This window comes from Pleurodeles waltl, chromosome 10, assembly GCF_031143425.1.
Source record: "Pleurodeles waltl isolate 20211129_DDA chromosome 10, aPleWal1.hap1.20221129, whole genome shotgun sequence".
Classification (NCBI taxonomy): domain Eukaryota; kingdom Metazoa; phylum Chordata; class Amphibia; order Caudata; family Salamandridae; genus Pleurodeles; species Pleurodeles waltl.
This window is the reverse complement of record NC_090449.1, coordinates 602,683,440-602,703,838: the sequence shown is the minus strand read 5'-3', so window position 1 is coordinate 602,703,838 and position 20,399 is coordinate 602,683,440. Positions and strand designations below refer to the sequence as shown.

Sequence of the window (20,399 nt, the reverse complement as noted above, 5' to 3'; positions counted from 1 at the left end):
GAGGGTTTGGAACCTACAAAACCCTGGGCAAACCAGATCCTATAATACTACATGAACAACTTCACATATTCTACTGTGGTGGGCACATGTAACCTGTAGATGGATCGCTCGATCTCATTCCCAGTTTTCTGCCAAATGTATATTAACCTGAAGTTATCTTCCTGGGACAGGGCCCTGTCATGGCAAGTTACACAAAAACTTATCTCCAGCAGACCTAGCCTTTCCCCATCTTAATTTTACTATCAAAAAAAGAATAACCTACAGGATTCGCACAGTTCCTCTGGTATTTGAAACTGTGCAACCAGGAGGTTGCATGTTGAGAAAATACCAGCAGCAGTCGTGCTTCTGAACTCACTTGAAAAAAATAATGATTTCATCAAAGTCCATATAAGACTGCTTTTTTGGCAAAGTATATTTTTTTAAGAGTTCTGGTAAGTGCTTCAGCACGGACATTTCTATGAACACAACACTTATCCCGAGAGGAACTTTGCACACTGTAGATGTGCCAGTACCGATATCGCTGTCATGACGGAAGTCAAGACAGTGACGCATATGAGCGTTTTGGACTATACAAGCATGTCCACTATAAATCATCAAAAAGGTGAACTGTGACATCAGTAAAAATTTCTTGGTACTGCAGGATGAGGAGGGAGGTCAAATAACTTAAGTCCTACAAAAAATATGAGCAAACTATTTACATAGTGGTTTACCTGAAAATCTGACATGACTCTTGCCCTCATAAACAAACATTGAACAAACTTGCTTTGGCTCATCACTCAAGAACCTCTAGGCAAACATGCATAGCTCTGTTTTACTTTCTGTTTTAGAGAACAGCAGTAAGTAGAACTTGATTAGTTGGTGAGTATAGACACACAGGATTCTTTCAAAGGAGATAAGCATTTGGTGATGGAATCAAAGAAAACAAGGACAGACGAAGTCCTTTTGCATATACCTCGTAAAAAAGCTTTGAGTGCAAGTTTGAAAGCTCTTAGTTCTAGTTGACTGATGTGAGGCTTTATTTGTGTTGAACTCCACTCGTCCCTGATTTGCAAATCTTGGAGGTGGGCACCTCACCCGTCCAGGGAAGCATCTGTCGTTATGATTAAGTTATGAATTTGTTGCAGATACGCAAGCCCCCTGGCTAGATCTGATTGTATTGTCCACCAAGACATGGCTGTTTTCATTTCTGATGTTATCTGAACGCGTTCCTCAAAGAACCCATGTGCTTGGAGCCACTGTTTGCCTAGTTCCTCTTGAAGTGGACGCATCTGTAGTCAGCAAGTTTGGACAAGAGGAAATCATTCCCACGGATGACTTGTAGGTCCATACTGAAATGTACTTTCTTGTAGGGAGCTTGTGAGGTAGCTGACGAATCTTCAGCTGACTGTCCTGGGAAGGAAATTCTTTGTTATGTATTGTATTGTGTAAAGAACGGCCACCAAGAAGCTCAGCTTCATTGTGGAGTTGAATTACGAATTCTGATAGTTGATCGTGAGGCCCAGGTTTTCAGATAACAAGAGGCAGATGTATGTGTCCGTTGCTGCTTGCTGGTGTGTTGAAGCCTTTATAAGCCAATCGTCCAAGTATGGAAAGACTTGGATTCCCTGCTGTATGAGGTGAGCCGCCACTGGGGCCTGCGTCTTGGTGAATATTCTGGAGGATGACTTCAGCCCAAATAGCAGGACCTTGAATTGTAGATGGGTACAGGCTACCTGAAAGGGGATATATTTGCAATGGTTTGGATGTATTGGGATATGTAAATATGCATCTTGGATGTCCAACGATGGTATATTATCTCCAGCATTTAGGAGGTGCAATATATCCTGAAGTGTTACCATTCAAAATGATTGTTTCATTAGAAACTTGTTTAATTGTTCGCAAATCTAGAATGGGACACCAATGTCCCAATGGTTTCCTGACTAAAAAGACACAGGCATAGAACCCCAGCCCCTTCTGAAATGGTGGAACGACTTCTATTGCTCCCTCTTTTTTAGCAGCCTGATACCTCTTTGAGGAGTTGTGTTAACTGTGGGGGGTTGGTGGTGGTCCTGATGGAGGGATATTTGGAGGTCTCTGGAGGAATTCCAGGGTGTGTCCCCTGGATATCACATCTAGAACCCACCTGTCCGATGTTATTTTGGACCATTAATGGCAATGGTTTGCAATGTGGCCTCCAATTCTGGTTGCTGGAGAGCGAAGTCGGCACTAATGCTAGGTCATTGTACCTTCTTGTATCTCTGCCGCAGGCAGAATGTTTTTCTCTTGTGGGATGTTTATATGCTGCTGCTGGTGGTAGTCTATAACTTTGGCGTTGTGCATTTGGGGGCGATAAATGTCTGGCCCAATTGAAATTGCTGTCTGTAGGGTTTATAACCACCTCGAAAGGAGTAAGATCCTCTTCCCCTAGCTCCCCGAAAGGGCTGCTCCTTGTACTGCAATGTCCAAGAGATTTTGCTGTATCTGTGCCCACCTTGATGGACTGTAAGGCATCACTCACATGTTTGCCAAAGAGGGACTCACTGTTGAATGGTATGTCCAGTATTTTATTTGCATCTCTGGCCGGAACGAGGTGAACTTTAACCATCCCGGTTTGCGGAGAACTGCCACACCTGCCAGTTGGCTAAATCCTGTTGTTGAGTCATCAATAGCACAATCAATTATTTCTGCTGAGATTCATCCCCCCTCCTGGAGTATCTTTCTAGCTTCCAACTTGGTATCTCCTGGTAGCAGGCCTATATATGTATATATAGACATAACGGACCACGTCTGGTGGGTGTAACGGCCCAATATTGCTAGAGAATTCGCTGCTCTTACCACAGTGGCTGCCATAGTGGAAATGTTTTGGCCAATATTGTCTAGCCAATGCCCAGCCCCATTGGGAGAAGAAGAAATTGGTGTGGAGGCGTGCTTTGAGCGATGTCGCTCTGCTCCAGACACCACGGAATCTGGTTTTGGATGTCCAATCAAACAAGTTGGGAAATCTTCAGGAGCTATATACTGTATGTTCTCCTCCAAGCGAGGTGTCTCTGCAGATATTGTAGCTGGGTTTTCATGGCTTTACGCCCCTCCTGCCATATCAAATCTATGATCGGGAAAGCCCTTACCAACCTTTTAGCTGGTTCTTTAAAGAAGTCTGTTTCCTTAGTAACCAGTGGGAGTTCAAAACGCCTGGCCACTCTTTCCATCAAACTGTGGAATCCGCCTAGGTCTTCTGGAGGTGAATCTACCAGCCCTGCTATGGGTGGGGATGGCGTGGGAATTGGGTAATCCTTCCATTCATTTGGTTGTGAGGGAGTATCCCATATTTCTCCCTCCTCTCTGTCTACACCTGTGGACTGAGCATCTTCCCGTGGAGGTTGGGCTTAGGGAGAGGATACTTCCGGTACAAGGGTGGCAGGCGCATCCATAACCCTTGACTGTATTTATGTAGGGGTTTGTAGTATTGGCACCGGTCTAGGTGTTTGTATCATTGGTGTAAAAGGAGCTGAGGATGGAAACTTTCGATAATCATGGAGCATATTTTGCAGGTCTGTTACCAGTGACAGCGGCATTGGAATAGAAGGATCTTGTTGATTATATTGTGGATAATATTGTGGATGATGAGGCTCTGTGTGCTCCTTCGCAGAGTAGTAGTCATCCTGATACTGTTCCTCCTCATCTTCAAAGTCTTAATATTTTACATGCAGTCAGGATGGACTTCTAGCTACTCCAAAAGGATCTCCGCCCTCAGAGTCATCATCACTATATTCATCCAAGAGGTGTGCAGGTGGGTATGCTAATAGCTTGTTTGAAGAGGTAGGTATTGGCAAAATAGTTGATGCAGAAGAGCTTCCCTTTAGCAAAATCAAATTCAATGGAGGAAATCTGATGATTTTTGAGTTTTCATGTTCATCTGCAGGTGTTTTCTTCATCGACGGAAAAAACGATGTTGAAGGCATCGTCGATGGGAGCGGTCGTCGATGGTATCGGGGAAGTTGAAGTGGTTGGCATCGCTGACGAGGGTATCGTCGACCAGTGTATCATCACCAACAGGTCCGTTGTTGACAGGATCACCGTCGACGAGTCAATCGTCAATGGCACTGTCGTCTTAGGTAGTACCTGAGAGTATGTTGACGAGAATTGCATCGTCAACGGAGATTTTGTTATCGACTGAGAGCCCAGAAGAATGGCCATCGATTGTGTCTTACTAAAGATCTTTGCCACTATCATCAATAATGATCATCCCTGCAAAGAGATTATCATGGGAGAGACCACTGTGGTAAAAGTCAATGTGGCTGTCGTCATTACTGTGCATGCAGTAGTCGACGAGTGTATTGTTGACGGTGCGTTTGTCGACATGGATTTCTTTATAGGTTCTAATGGATGATCCCTCATCTCTGTCGTCGATGTTAGGGATTGTGAAGCACTTTTTGGAAGTGCCTTCTTCATAAAAGGAGCAGAAGGCTTAGAACTAACCTTTTGTGAGAAAAATGAATGTTTTTTAGAGGATGAAGAGTGGTGCTCTTGACTCTTTTCGTGTCCAGCAGAGATGAGCTTAGGTTTTTTAACCCCTTTTGTAGGTGGTTCTGAGGAGATCTTTTCTTTGGATGTAGGCCTGTTATGGGGCTAAGAAGTCTGTGAAGAAGCATCACTATCCACAGAAGAGGGGCACTCTAGTTTTTTATTTCGGCAGCCACAGTAAAAGTCTTTTAGAGTTTTATGAGAAAAGGTGCAGCACATCTTATAGTCTCTCTCTCACCTTGTGTCCAGATGGAGGCAATTTATACATTGCTTGGGGGTCGTCAGAATGAAGTCTTTTCTTCCCACAGGTGTTGCAGGTTCTGAAAAGTTTTTTTTTTTTTGCTGAGTTGAGACATATTGCCCAGTCAACATCTGTAGGGAGTGCAAGCTGGGAACTAATCTGGTGACCGATTACTGAGGAAAAGTAAAGATATGAGCAGAGCTCAAGGAGACACCGTTCACACAGCATGCAGTAGAATCTCTGGGGGATTCAGCCTCTGTTGGGAGTATTCTAGAGGGTGCTGTTGTCTGATTGGTCATAGTTCAAGTTTAGTTCTTTTAAAAATCTTTTTTTTTTTTTTTTTTTTTTAGAAAAGGACATTGATAGGCTATGGCAGTGACTGTTCATTGCCATTAGGGACTATGGTAGTTCACCTACTGTTTTATTAATGATACTCCCACTACACCACTACAACAACAGGGATGATTTAATTATGTCAATCTATGGAGAACATACATAACAATTGTATTACAGACTGTTGAACGAAACATCAGTAGAAGAGACATACATTTAAGACCAATCTGAGGAAAATAAAATTAAACATCTTGGACACAAAAGAGAAGCAGTTGTTTTACAAACATTGCTAGTAGTGATGATTTAATTTCGTAGGCTCACCCTAAGCATTGCAACGGCGGCCTTTCCTTCCTCACTTTCCTCATCCAGCTCATCGTCACTCCACTCCCAGCCGCCATCTTCTGTTTTATGAAGACGCCCACTGGACCCAGGAACTCTCCTGACCTGAAGAGAAAAAAGAATCCAATTGTGCTCCGCACCTGTTTGTAATTATCAGTAAAAATATGTCCTTGGGTTAAAATGTTAACTGCACTTTGTACTGATTTAAGAGCAAAATCAGAAACACAATAAAGAAAAATAAAATGAAACGTGGGTAATAGGAGGGACAAGCTGTATATATGGAAAATGTCACTTACCCAGACGATTTTTCCGAGATTCTAACTAACTTTCTGACCCGAAACACGGAGCGAAAAGGAACACGTCCGAACCCGATGGCGGAAAAAAAACAATCTAAGATGGAGTCGACGCCCATGCGCAATGGAGTTGAAATGGGAGGAGTCCCTCGGTCTCGTGACTCGAAAAGACTTCTTCGAAGAAAAACAACTTGTAACACTCCGAGCCCAACACCAGATGGCGGAATGTGCACAGCATGTGTATCTGCAGCTACACATGCCATCGAACATATATATATATTCAACAAATTACTTCTTGAAAAGAAGAAAATGTTACAGCCACTCATGTCACTAACAAAAAATAAATTTAATATGGCAGAACAATCAAAACAGCAAAAAAGAACTCTTTCTCCAAGTATACTTCAAGTACCATGGATATAACCTCACTTAAACATGGAATACACCCTATTCTCAGTATTCATAGTGTTATTGAATGTTGTGGTATTTATCACTATATAAAATATTGTGGAACTGATGTATTTAGAATATGAAGCAATTTTTCCATTTTGAGAACACATAAAAAGTTAATTGTTATAATTATATAGGAAGTGAAAGTATATAAATGATTGAGTGATAAATACCACAACATTCAATAACACTATGAATACTGAGAATAGGGTGTATTCCATGTATAAGTGAGGTTATATCCATGGTACTTGTAGTATACTTAAATACGGCGGCCATCAGTGTATAAAGGAAATTGAGTCCGTTTTTTATGTTGATGTTTTGAGCAGCATGTAAAATGGAGAGAGAAATGGGGCTGAAGATGTCTCTGAACAAGGGAGCCATGTCTCCTGAAACGCGTTAGAGAAAGAGTTATTTTTTGCTGTTTTGATTGTTCTGCCATATTAAATTTATTTTTTGTTAGTGACACGAGTGGCTGTAACATTTTCTTCTTTTCAAGAAGTAATTTGTTGATTATATAGGGTTCGCGACCCTCTTACAGCCTGCTGCGTTGGGGGCTGACTCGCGTTCTTTTCCAGTTTATTATATATATATATATATATATATATATATATATATATATATATATATATATCCTGATTTGCTGCACTATGCCGAGACATACTATTTAATAAGTCTCCTTATGTGCATATTACAATTCAATTAGTGGAGTTGTATTTCTTCACTTTTAGTCCTTAAACAATTGCTTGAAGTTGGATTTGTAAAACAATTGCAGACATCGATGTAAAGACTGTGTCCCAAACTTAAAAGTTACAACAAACCATTGCTCGCCAAAAACACATTAACCACATGTTTTTGCTGCAAAGAAGTAAACATTACAGACAATGATGAAAAACATTCATCTCACATGCTACAAATATGCAGACAACACAAACACTCCTTAAAATGGAAAGCCACAATGACATAGGAAACTTAAAAATCTTCATCTGCATCAGAGCTGGTTATCAATGGATGACATGTAGCCATCTTAAATTGAGCCCTTTCAAAACTGGAATACTAAAATGTGGCGATTGGAAAAATTATGTCCCACTCTGCACCCGGCCTGGTGACCTGGAACCACCTTCTAAATTAACTAAGGGAGAAAGAAACCTTGGAATTACTATGAACTCCAAGTTATCAATGAATGCCGAAGTGGACAAGTTAGCAAGATCAAGCTCAAGATCAAGCTTCATTACTATAAAAACTCTTCTGCAACACATCTTCATCCACCTGGGATTTCCACCCCAGGTCAAGACTACAATATCTCCTTTATTGTCTAAACTGGATTACGCCAATGACCAACTATGAAAAGACTACAATGGATTCAGAACTGTGCTGCAGGACTACTCCTACATGTACAGCCATAAGCCCACATTTCTCCTGCCTTGAGGGTCCTACAGGTAGCCAGAAGACTCACCCTTACTCTGCTTTTTATCACCCACAAAGCAATATATAGAACAGGATCACTTTTCATCTGGAATAAAAACACCAAATACATTCAACAAAGAAACCTCTGTTCCAGATTGACACCTTCCCTCAAAGTCCCACCATACAAGAAAAAAAAACATAGGTGGTACATCTTTGTCCGTCCAGGTAGCCAAACTATGGAATTCATTAACCCAATACATAAGATCCACATATAACTATCTTATCTTCAGAAGACTACTCAAGAGTGGCTATTTCCTACATAACCACCATACTCAAACACTAATATAAAGTATAGCCCTGTATACATATATATAAACATTTATATTTTGATTGTATGTATCTAGATAGGTGTATTTCTTTGTACAAATTTGTATAATTATGTTTTTTAAACTATATAAATACTCTTGAAGACTGCTTAAAAAATTATATATTACTCATGGGTATATATAGATATATATTATTCTATGCTTAATATGTATAGACGTCAATACACAGTTACGTCAATGCACGTTTTCATAAAAGTTATTTGTATATATGCTTATGGGTCTCTGTTTTATTTATCTATCACAATATGTAAATAGTATAACTATTTTTCTACAAGTGCTTCACTATTTAAATATTGAAGAAAATATAAAATAAAAAAATATATTAGCTATAAAAATTCACAAAAAAATTAGCTGAACGTACAGCAACACTTGAAAGTCTGAGTTACAAAATACTACTTAAATCTCTATATATTCTCTTCCTTATACATTTATACCCGCTCTATGTACTTATGTATCTATATAATATTACTTTACTTCTACTGTAAAAGAAAACAAAAATCTTTGACTACATCCAATGCATTAATCTAGGTCTCACCCTATACCTATCTCAATATAGCCTGTGCCTTCACTCTCTGACTTACCCAAACATCATTCTACTACTATGATCTCCAAAATAACTCTTTCCAGAATTTCCCTTGCCTATCCCTCCTTTGATCACCAAAAGCCTCATTTACTATTGTGATCTCCGAAACAACCCTTTCTAAATTCTCCCTTTATGTATCCCGCCTTTGACTCATCCCAAACCTTGTGTTACTAGTATGATCTTTGTAATCAATTTCTAAAGACTCTTCCGTCCCTACAGCTCTCCTTTTACTCATCCCAAACCTCATCTTACTACTATGATTTACCAAATAACACTATGTAGACTCTGCCATCTTTTAACCCTCCATTATCCTATTTAATCCAGCTGAAACGTGCTTCGACACCTCGACAGGGGTAGTAAGTGATATATGAATAAACACTTTATTGTAAAAGTATAGGATCAGGAAGAGCACAACTTCACTCCTTACCGAGGTTACCAAACCTGTTTTGGTTTTTTAAAAAGCTATACAAAAAAAATAAAAAATACACTAGATGGCTGTGTTTTGCAGCAAATTGTGATAAAATTCCCACTGGTCAAGTTAAAGCTCATGTGTTTCCCTGGTTAAATGTATCCATATAAAAGGGCAGTTTATAATGTAATTAACCAAATCAAACAAAACATACTAAACGCGTAAACTTGTGATCTCATTCATAGTTAGTATTTACAACTTTGGTTGAGTGTTTGCATGCATGTCCTGAAAATATGAAAGCCAAATTGAACTGCAGCATGTAGGTAGGAGTACTAATATCCCAGGAAGGGAAGGAGGGGCAGTATGGCTGAAGCCCAATGTTTATCTGTGAGAAGGCCCTCCTTACAAGGCTGAAGTTGGGTAGTAAAATCACTCGTGCCACCTAAAGAGGACATCAGGGACCCCTCCCTAGCCACATAGGGGGTTAAGTGGTGCATCATTTTGCAATACACCACATCATGCATGGGTATATGTCTTATACGCCCCATGGTAGAAAATGTGGTCCCTGTACCTAATTGCATCAGTGGCTCTTTCAACAGTCCATAAGATACAGACAAAATTAAATAAAATAAATTCTGCCGTGCACATGCCTAAGTTTCAATCATAGTTTTTGTTCTTTTTCTGCAAAACAATTTGTGTGCCTGAGGCGACACCCGCCGGACACAGGTGTTGATCCAACGTACTAGTAGCAGCCGAGAATTCCTATTGTAAGATACAGATGAACAGTTTAACCTTCCCATTATACCGAGGACAGCGTTGCTATCACTTTGTGAGATGCATTATTCAAAACAGTCCATATCAATCTCAGGGTCTAGCGAGTAGGGCTGGGATGTTTTTTGTTTTATTATTATAATTATGCAAGAGCAAACTGCGATGACATTTTTCAAAATCGCCTCTGCTCAACACAGAAGGAAAAAGGCAACAATGGGAAATGTATTGTCCATGCATTTTAAATAATGAGCTCCATCTGAAAATTCATCCAAACGAAATCCACTCGTTGGCAGTTTTGTAGTTCATCCTGTACTGCTCTCAGGTTTAGTTCCCCCGTCAGCAATGAGGCTGCTCAGAGCTTCGCTAAGAAGCAGCCAAACATCAAAAATTGTCTGTTTCTCACTCACGAGAAAGGAGCTCATTTCTTTCACTGACTACCAAACCGGTCTATATGAAGAGCCACTTCTGCACAGCTTCTGAGATACAAACACTGCTTTCTGGCATTTTTCTAAAACACAGCATGTGATGCCTTGGGGTATACACAGACAACTCAGTGACGCAACGCAAAGTGATGGGGGCCCACCTAAAGATTGTGATAAAGCCCCCACCGCCCCATAGAGCATTTCATATCTCACAGAGATTCACTGGCATTAGACTGAATAGGAGGGCCCCAGTGGTCTGGTGGTTCCCTGAAGAATTTGGGAGCCCTCTACACCACAGCGGTCTGCACTAAGGGCCAGATGTATCAAAGGATTTTACACATTCTGTGTCTATGGGAAAATGCTTTAGTACATATGGCCTTAGGTCCCTGCAGACAACCTTTACTGGACGGGGCTCCTCAAGAGCTGCGAACCTCAAGCATGAAGCTGGGAGCAGAATGGCTGTCCTCACAATCATCAACCAGCAGGTGGTTTATCAGTCTATAATGTATTGAGGAGACATTCAAATATGGCAGTATTTTGAAGTAGGCAGTGAACAGGCTCACCTGCGGTTTTAGGGTTTTGTTTTTTCAATGATGGTCTCATGGAAGTCATTGAGGGGTCGCAGCTGCGACCCCTAACTTCCCCCTTGCGACCGCTGGCACTGCCTCTGCGACCCCTGTCTTCAGAGGTGCGACATCAGTACCAGGAACACAGGGGTAGCTCGACCTTGCTTGTGGTTCCACAGCCTTGTTTTCACTCAGTTTTTTGGGTTACACTAATAGTGAATGATGTATTATTCACTATTTGTTTAATACAAAATGGAGTACAGTTAACTGGAATATGACCCTCCTTGGTAACTGAGTTAAGAAAAAAAACACTTTTAAGTGTATGTTGTGTGCATGCTTGCGGTGAGAGTATGCACACGTAAAAGACAGTGTGTGTGTATGTATGAACGTGAGCTTGTGTAACCATGCCTGGGACGACTCCTGTGGTCATCGACCCTCATCACCCACTCACCCCCAACAAACCACGCACGGAACCTCGAAATCATCCTAGACTCATTGCTCACCATGACCCACCAAGTCAACTCAGTCACATCCTCCTGCTTTTGCACACTACAACTTCTCCGGAAGATCTACAAATGTATCCCAAATGACTGCTGCAAAACCGTAACCCATGCTCTACTTACCCTCAGACTCTAGTATGGCAACGTCCTCTATGTCAGTACCACTCAAAAGAACATCAGAAAATTACAGCACATCCAAAACACCTCCACCAGGCTCACCCTGGACATTCCCATCCACAAACATATCTCCAATCACCTAAGAGACCTCCACTGGCTTGCTATAGAGAAGAGAATTTACTTCAAGCTCCTCCTCCACACTTACAAGGCCCTCCACGACCTAGGACGCGCCTACCTCAACCACTGCATCACCTTCTACTCCCCCACCAGACCTCCCCGCTCAAAAAGCACTAGTCACCGTACCTCACATATGGAAGACCTCGGCTGGTGGGACATCCTTCGCCTATGTCGATGCAAAGAGCTGGAACACCCTGCACCTTAAACAGTCACCAACGCTACCCCAATTCAGGAAGGACCTTAAAACCTGCCGCTTTGACTGAAGCTCAGAGGACAAACCCCTTTAGCACCTTGAGACCCTTACGGGTGAGTAGCCAAGCCTCATAAACCCTGATATGATTTTGATTTGATACATGTTTGAGTGAAAGTAAAGATGAAATGGTGTCTGATGCCACTTTGGCTACCCCTGGCATTTTGGGTGACTTGATGTCCATGGATGGAAGAGAGAATACTGAGGATATGTGAAGTACTAAGGATCTGTTGAATATGAAGGTGAGACATTCCAATATGGCTGAACCTTGAAACACTTCGCAAATATGCTTGTCTATGGCTCTGGGGTGTGGTTTTGTTGATGATGGCTGGTCAGGAGACTGTGTAAACATAATTTAACCTTGGGGAATGCAGTAGATGGAGGTGTTCAGAAAAGTGTTCTATATCCAATGTTGTGCTTTGGGACATGACTTGACACACTTATGTTTTGTATAATCCAGTGCATTGATGGTATATAGGTTGGGTAAAATTTTGATGGTTACACTCATGATAGATGAGGGAATATTCTATGATGGTGAGAAATTCAGATTTGTTGATCGGTGTTAGGAGACAGCACAAAACGGAGGAACTCAGAAACTAACAGTCCGTTTGTGTGGAGTGTGTAACAGGTAAATAGTTTATGTGGTTGCGGCTTGCTAGATATAAGTAATGTGATATTGGGTGGGTGTGAAACCAGGATGGTTGCTACAGAGGTGGTCAGTGCTTGGGTAAGTAATACTGCTAAATTGGTCGCTGCTGAACTCTGGGACTCTATTTTTACTGATACAATAAATGACACTGACGTAGTTTATTATGCAATAATGACATTGAATTATTGGCTATACCGTTTAGTTGATACATGTATAAAGTTATTGGACACTTGGTATTATGCCAGGATACTAAAGGTGGGTACTTGCATATTTCAAGTTGGCAGAAACTGTTGTACCGATCTCTTAACAGTCATTGTTAGGACATACAGTGACAAAGGTGCATTCTCTTGATTTTTAGACACACAATGTTTGGATGCTACAGTGTTACATTTTTCTCAAGACGATAATGAGGAAGTTTATTAATCTATTAAAGAAACTAAGCAATAAGGATACTGTTATGTTGGCAAATTTATACAGTTAGTAGACGCACACACACACACACACACACACACACACAAATAGCAATGGCTAAAATTACTTTTAAGGTCAATGACAGGAGACCTTTCAAGGGGTGATAATACATTTTGGAAAGGTGTCTCAGTTTAATTTAGAGGGGACAATAAAAATTGAGTTAAATAATGAAAACACTTCTCCAATTGATATGTTTGAGGGAAGCAATAATAGGAATTGATGTATGTAGATTTCTTTTAAGACACTTTTGTACCAACACTGATTTTTTTTTTAAAGCCATTTGGGGCTACAATACATAAACTGATGCTCTGAGCCGATGTAAGTAATGTACTACCACTGATCTGAATATTATAGATGGGGAATAATTATATGGTGGGTCCGATTGAGAATCGGATATTATGCAATATCTGTTGCAATCTTTGGAGAAGATTAATCAAGATGCTGAGGATAGCATGTGTTATAATGTGTTAAATTAGTTTATATATATAGTTCATCAAATGTTTCCTCTAATCAATTCAAACATATTAGTCATTATTCACTCTTCCTGCACATTGGTTTGTCCACTATTGCTTCCCCCCCTACCTGTACACCCATGTTGGTATATTCCTCCTGTTGAGGAATGCAGCCTGCCTTAGAATGTTAGGACATGAGAATTCTATCCTGTGAAGAACTGTCAGGGAGCTGTTTTGAAGTGGAGTGTGGAGACCCTAACAAAGAAGTCTACTTCTAAAATCCCTCTGTGTCGTCTTTATAACAGTAACCTTGTATGTGATTTCTAGGTTTACCGATTATAGCTGGGAATGTTTTGTTGAGTGTTATTAGAATTGTGGGATTAGGTGATTTGGATGTTTTTAATTGTAAATATTGTTATATATGTTCTTTGCATCCCTGTGAAGTCCTATGTGGGAATGAAACAAATTTGGCGGGCTGACACTATCTTTTCCAATGAAGATTGAAAAACTAAAATTAACTCCCATAACATTTGTCTAAATTCCTTGGATTTTTACACAGCAATACACCAACTAAGCACCGAAGACTGCAGGAAGTACTCAATTTCATGTGGGAACAGGTGGATTATGGCCTCTAATTACCTAAGAATGGTTCCTTTCGTTTAAGTTTTAACTACATGTGCTCAAGGGGGTTGTATGGCAGCTCAACCCTAAGGACAAAGCACCAAAATTGGATATGAAATCACAATTTATACTAGTGTGTTGAGGTGTGTCCATTTCTGTCATGCAAGTGGGGTTCTTATGTTGAAATATTTCTTTCACCATGACTTTTTAGGAGAGCCATGAGCACCCACACCATAATCACCACTGATGCATCCATGCCCAGAATTACAATCCGGTATCAGGGAGCTTGTTGTTGTGACAAAATATTGAGTTTTAAATATCAACCTGCACATATATTGTCTCCAAATATTGACATGCACTATGTTGTCAAGGTTAGTAGATGTTAAGTTAAAATACTACATTAACTGTTCCCTAAAATACTTACTTTGACAATACAGCGGCAGTTGATATTCTGGAGTTGGTGCACATTCAGGTCATTATTTGGAGTCAATATATGCATATGTCCCTATTTCTGCACTCAAAGTTTGACCTATTACCTATGAGACCAAAGTAAAGACACTGCAGCAACTTGTTCGGGGGTCCACTTACAAGCAGGGATGTGGAATTCCTATCGCCCGACGCCCGGGACATCTTGTTTGGGGTCAAGGGCAACAAGTTTTTATGTTTACTTTGTCCTTGGGACAAGTAGGCCCAACCCCCTGCAGCACAAACCCTTTGGCTGCCTGTTTACAGAGAGTTGAACTCTCTGCAGTTGAGGTAATGTGTTTCCAAAAGATAATGCTGTTCGAACTTGTATTTATGGTTCATTATTTGAAAGCCTTCATTATTAGGGTGCGTGCTGTAAATAAATGTTTTAAGGTCACACTTCACTACTGACGTTCCAGTACAAAAAAAAAAAAAAAAACGTGTACACACATGTTTGAAAAGTTTAGGCTAAGAGGCTAAGTATAATGCTCCCAGAATGCTCTCTGATTATATGCAAATGAAGTGTCATTTAGTAAAATGTGTTGATGCATGCTAGTATTTCCCAAAAATATTTCTAATGGAAAATTAATGTAACCATTTTCAACACGATTATGGGAAGCATGAAAATAAACAAACACTGACAAAGCCAACTGATCTGACATATTTTTATAAGTCTTTTAGTTTCATCAATGCGTGTCTTTTTTTGACATGGCTTTTGTAACACTTTATTGTTGTGGGAGCTACCAGGAACCTCAACATTGTAACAAACATTGGCAAAACCCCCCCAAAACGTTTTTGAACTCTTAAAGCACACGTTGCCACCAGCGGCATAACAAAGGCCCCGCAGCCGCCCTCCAGGGGGCCCCGTCAGCACAGCACCTGCCCTGAGTGAGTCTGGAGAGGGGGCTCCTCCATGTTCTTTGCAAAGGGGCACCCTCCAGTTTCATTACGTCACTGATTGCCACTGTAGTTCCTGACACTGAACAAAACTACTTTGTGTGGCAATATGCTCCTTGTGGAAGAGCAGAATGCGATCACTCACAGTAAAGCCAGCCGAAAGAGAGAGAAATAGAAGTTTAATAAAAACAAAATGTCTTTGTTAACACCAGACCTAATTTGGGACCAAGACCCACATGTAGGTAGCTTTTTGCATGTTGCAAACAGCGACTTTCACTGTTTGCGACGTGCAAAAAGCACATTGCGATGCACAAGCCCAGTTTTGCGATTCAGTAACCTGGTTACCGAATCACAAAACGGGTTTGCGACTCGCAATTAGTAAGGGGTGTTCCCTTCCTAATTGCAACTCGCAGTGCAATGTAGGATTGTTTTGTGACCGAGAACGCGGGCGCAAACCAATCGCAGTTTGCACCCATTTCAAATGGGTGCTAACACTTTCGCAAAAGGGAAGGGATCCCCATGGGACCCCTTTCCTATTGTGAATGTCACTGTAAACATTTTTTCAGAGCAAGCAGTGGTCCTGCGGACCACTGCCTGCTCTGAAAAAATGAAACGAAAACGTTTCATTTTTCGTTTTTGTTATGCATCTCGTTTTCCTTTAAGGAAAACGGGCTGCATTACAAAAAAAAACAAAAAAAACTGCTTTATTGAAAAGCAGTCACAGACATGGTGGTCTGCTGTCTCCAGCAGGCCACCATTTGTGAGGGGGTCGCAAATTGCGACCCACCTCATGATTATTCATGATGTGGGCATTTGCGAAGCCCTTGCAAATCACAGATGGTGTCAAGGACACCATCCTACATTCGGATTTGCGACTCACAATTTGCAGGTCACAAATCTGAACCTACCTACTTGTGGCCCCAAATTCTTAAAGAAAGTCACAAAAGTGCACCCATGGTATATGTCGTACCCCTATAAAATATTTGTGAACTGTATTTTAGCGTGGGTAAATACGATGTGTAGACTTGCTCATGTGAAAATCTATTGAGCATTTGCAAGTTCATTTTCCCTCCAGCCACTTTCTTCCCAACCCTGGAAGAAGTTCTAATTCTGCCATGGTCAGGAGTAAATATCCAACCTTTCTTATTATGGGAAAATATTAGAGAGAAGCTGGTAAAAATCCTTAAAACATGCAGGTTAGTAGGTTTGCAGACTCAAAGGCATTCCAGCCCTGGAACTATTGCTTACTGCTTCCTCCAGCCCCAGTATGCAGATCTGCAGAAAGGTGGCAAAATAAGGAAATTGCTACAGTAGGGATTGAAACTCCAAGTATTCAAGCCCTACTATGGTAGTAGCCCTGGCATAATCAGAGAGGCTATTAATTGCTGCCATAATTTGTCGCCACACTACATGGCACCAAAGGGACAAGTAGATCTTTTTACAGGACAAGTAGATTTGAGAAGCAACCTGTCCCCTGGACAAGTAGATATTTTAATAAATTCCACACCCCTGTACAAGTAAATATGACAGACTGAAAATAATCTCGTAAGTACTTCACAAAAATGTTGTCTATTAAGCAATTGTTTATTTCTACTTTCAAAAGTAAACAATGTATAAATGGATACCATACCTTTTTGGCACGTTCTGTAATAGTGGGAGCTCGTTGCATTAACTTTTCTTGTAAGAATTCTTTGTTCTAAAATATAAAACAAGATTTGCATTTTTATACATACGTGTATTATGTCCCATCAGAAATTCAACATTTATGTGTGTTAGGGATCAACGTTCAAACAAAATAAGGATCAAAATCTTTCAATATACTCTAAGAAATAAATATTTTTTTATGCAAGACCTATTGCCGACCCAATAAATCCTTTATTATTTAAATCACTGGAAACAGTTTAGGGAGTGGTTGAATGCGGTTATAAAAATATGCCCAAGAGCAGTGATGTGAACTCAGCCCGAGGCGCCGATCTGTGTGCAACAAAGAGGGATAGAAAAGTTCAACCTATAACATCCTTCAGGTACTACATTACACAGATGTCTAAAAACAGTTTGAGTACTATTGTTAAATGACTCATTCCAAATCTTTCAAAAGCTGCACGTTACTCGTGTACTATAGTCTATGTAATCTGTGAATCCCAGTTAACATTTGAAGCACTTGATGTATAAAACCCAAGGACTACTTCCTAAGATGGATCCTGCCTGGGGATGATTTGCACAGCACAAGAAGCTTCAAAAGCAGCAGCATTAAGACATCTTATCAGATCAGTGAAGTTCTTGGGCTGTTGCGGCAAGGTGAGAGAAGAGTTTTTTTGATGGTCACATTTACTGTCCTCCATATTTTTAAACAGTCACACTATTTCTTAAATTATATATTGATATGGAGGTGATTTGAAAGAAAAAGTTACTTACTTATAACTACTGTTGTCTAGCAAGGGCATTTTTCATAGATTCACGTGACTGAATCATTCCCAGTGGTGATGCTCGAGTCCCACAGTGATCTTTCAATAGCATTATCATAGAGATTGCATTGGGCACAGTAGTAGCAGGCACTTTAGTGGCACCATCCCATTTAAAAAAAAAAAAAAAAACACAAAAAAAACTGAGCTCCACTCATTGTGCTGAGAGTGCACTAAACTCCAATCACACCCTAGAGGTCTTCCTTACATCCGAGTTCGAAGGCATTTGTGTGAAAGGATAGCAATATTTAGTGCTTTTAAACAGGGAGAAGGGGGCCACATTTGAATGTGTGAAAGATACTAATGCTTGAGAACCGAGGTCACATGCGACTATTTTCTTTTGCAGCATTGGATCTTTTAGTTTCACATGCTTGAATCAGAATAACAAGCAGTACTGAATACACTATTTAAAAACATATGCAATGCATATATTACTGTGCAACACGATTTCAAACTAAAATCACAAAGAAGAGGCTCACCTTAACGGAATAGATGAAACACCACCTAGCTGACAGCGGAGTTTAATGCAGAATCAGTATCCAGACAGTAATGACTTGTGATGGTAATGCAAATTCTGCATGTATCTGCTCAGCATATGTCAGATAGATGTACTTCTGCATAAAGCACTTTGTAGCTGCAACATCTCAGGTTAAGTGAGCTGATATTATAGATCAGAAGGGACAACCAGCTTCCAGGTGACAGGAAATAACAGCTATAACAATTCAGCTCACTTGCCAGTATTTTGAGAGCTGGCACCATTCTTGACAATGGCCGAAGGCTACAAAAAGCTTGTCAGATTGTTTAGATCACATTTGGTCGCACCAGATTTTCGAATACCTACATACATCCAAGAAGTGCTGTGCCTCTCCTCTGCACTTCTGTTGGATCTTGAAAAAAAATATTTTGAGCATAACTGGCTCATTTAGGTTGAAATCAGTGCCACACTTGAGTATAAACTTTGGGATGGTACGCAGAAGATCACTGACCTTGCAAAATCGTCAGAAAGGATGCTCGACTGTAACCACCTGCATTTTGCTGACTCGTGTAGCATACGTTAAGGCTAGCAAAACAGCTGTTTTTCATAACATAAACGTAATACCTGTCTTGTATACAGGTTCTAATTAATCTTTTGTTAAGTGGCCAAGAAGATCCCCGATAGGTGTACAGGCCCTGAACATACCTATGAGGAATTCTTTGATTTTAACTGCTGATAAAAAAAAAAAAGATGGAGCATCTGGGGATCGCTTAAACCTCGATTTAGCTGTCAAATGCACGTTAATGGAGGCATATGTAAGTACTATTAGAGCTAGATGCAGGAGCTATGGAGTAATGTGATGCAGTTGTACTGAAATTGGATGCAGACTGGGGCTCTGAAACAAGAGACAGGAATGATCATATTTGGCTTGATAAGTTTTAAAAGTGGAAGCAGCCCCGTCTTGGGCTAGAATATCTCAACAATCCTGCTGAATGGCCGACAGTGCAAACTCCAGGTGTTCAGTAGATATACCCATAAGTTCTGAGATGCAGGGTCATGATGTATAATCTGTCCATTGCCCCTCAAAAGGAGATTGTTTTCTCAGAAGGATAAATGGACCTTTTGAGGGTTAAACGAGGTCTGTGAACCAAAACTGGTGAACCCAAGCGGAAGCATTTAGAGCCAGTCAGCAGGATGCTCTCTTGCTGGAAACCATCATGATGAAGAAAAGAGGTGGAAAGGCATATGTAAGTATTCTGGAATAAGTTTTAAAAAAAATATCAACCTAAACAGCTTAATGCAACTGCTTGCTGGCGAAGTATCAGAATTTCATGTTTGATGGTACCATTGACAGTGGACAGTATTTTGTGCCACCCTATTTGCTGATATTGAACACCACAGGGGTGTTGTCTTTACTTACCATCTAAACAGGACTGGTGAATTTCTCAATCTGGAAAGAATGGATTGTAATTAGTTTTGGACAGCTCAGATTTCCCGGACATCAGTGGCAAGATTCTTCTCCTGGATCGCCCATCAACCCCTTGGTTCCAGTTCCTGAAGTTGGGCACCCACTACTTCCATGATGCGTCTAATATCCTGATGAATTGGGTTATTTCAGGTGAAAGAGTAAACCCTTTGTGAGATTTAATCACTCCAATCACTAGTCAAGGCAGCTTTGAACTTAACTGAGACTTGAACTGGACTGTTGGAACATCGGTAACTTCGGGCAACTGGCCAAGGTGCAACTACTTTTATAGAGGTCACATCCACAGCCTGCAAAAAGTTGTATGTAACCCAGCAATGACGAACAGAGGTTTTCAACTTTTGGGTCAAGCAGGTAAGTGACTGAAGACACAAATCCTCTACCAACAGAGAGGCTTTGCCATGCTCGATGTTAAGGAGGGCCCCTAGAAACAGGATTAAAGATGTGGGCCTTAGGCTGAAATTCGTTATATTGTTTGTCAGACCGAGATTGCCAGATCATTTCATATACTCCTTTGTGGACATGTCTGCTTCTCAAAAGCTATCTTCCTTGAACAAACACTGGTCCAAATACAGGAAGATTTGATATCTTTCATGACATAGGAACACTAGTGCCAACCACTATATAAATATCTGTGTCACTGTCTTGAGACCAAAGAAAAGTACCTTAAATTGATAATGGCGCCA

At 40.6% G+C, this 20,399-nt stretch overlaps 1 protein-coding gene across 2 annotated transcripts in view; it reads right to left on the bottom strand.

Annotated features, from left to right (window-relative positions):
• The window catches only part of OXSR1 (oxidative stress responsive kinase 1), a 645,496-nt gene that overhangs the window by 157,221 nt on the left and 467,876 nt on the right, over nucleotides 1–20,399 (bottom strand). For both annotated transcript variants that reach the window (XM_069211068.1, XM_069211067.1), the window contains exons 10-11: nucleotides 16,924–16,989; nucleotides 5,396–5,518 (exon numbers count right to left, since the gene is read on the bottom strand). In XM_069211068.1, coding sequence (XP_069067169.1) covers nucleotides 5,396–5,518; nucleotides 16,924–16,989 — 189 coding nt within the window. The remainder of the gene's footprint in view (nucleotides 1–5,395; nucleotides 5,519–16,923; nucleotides 16,990–20,399) is intronic.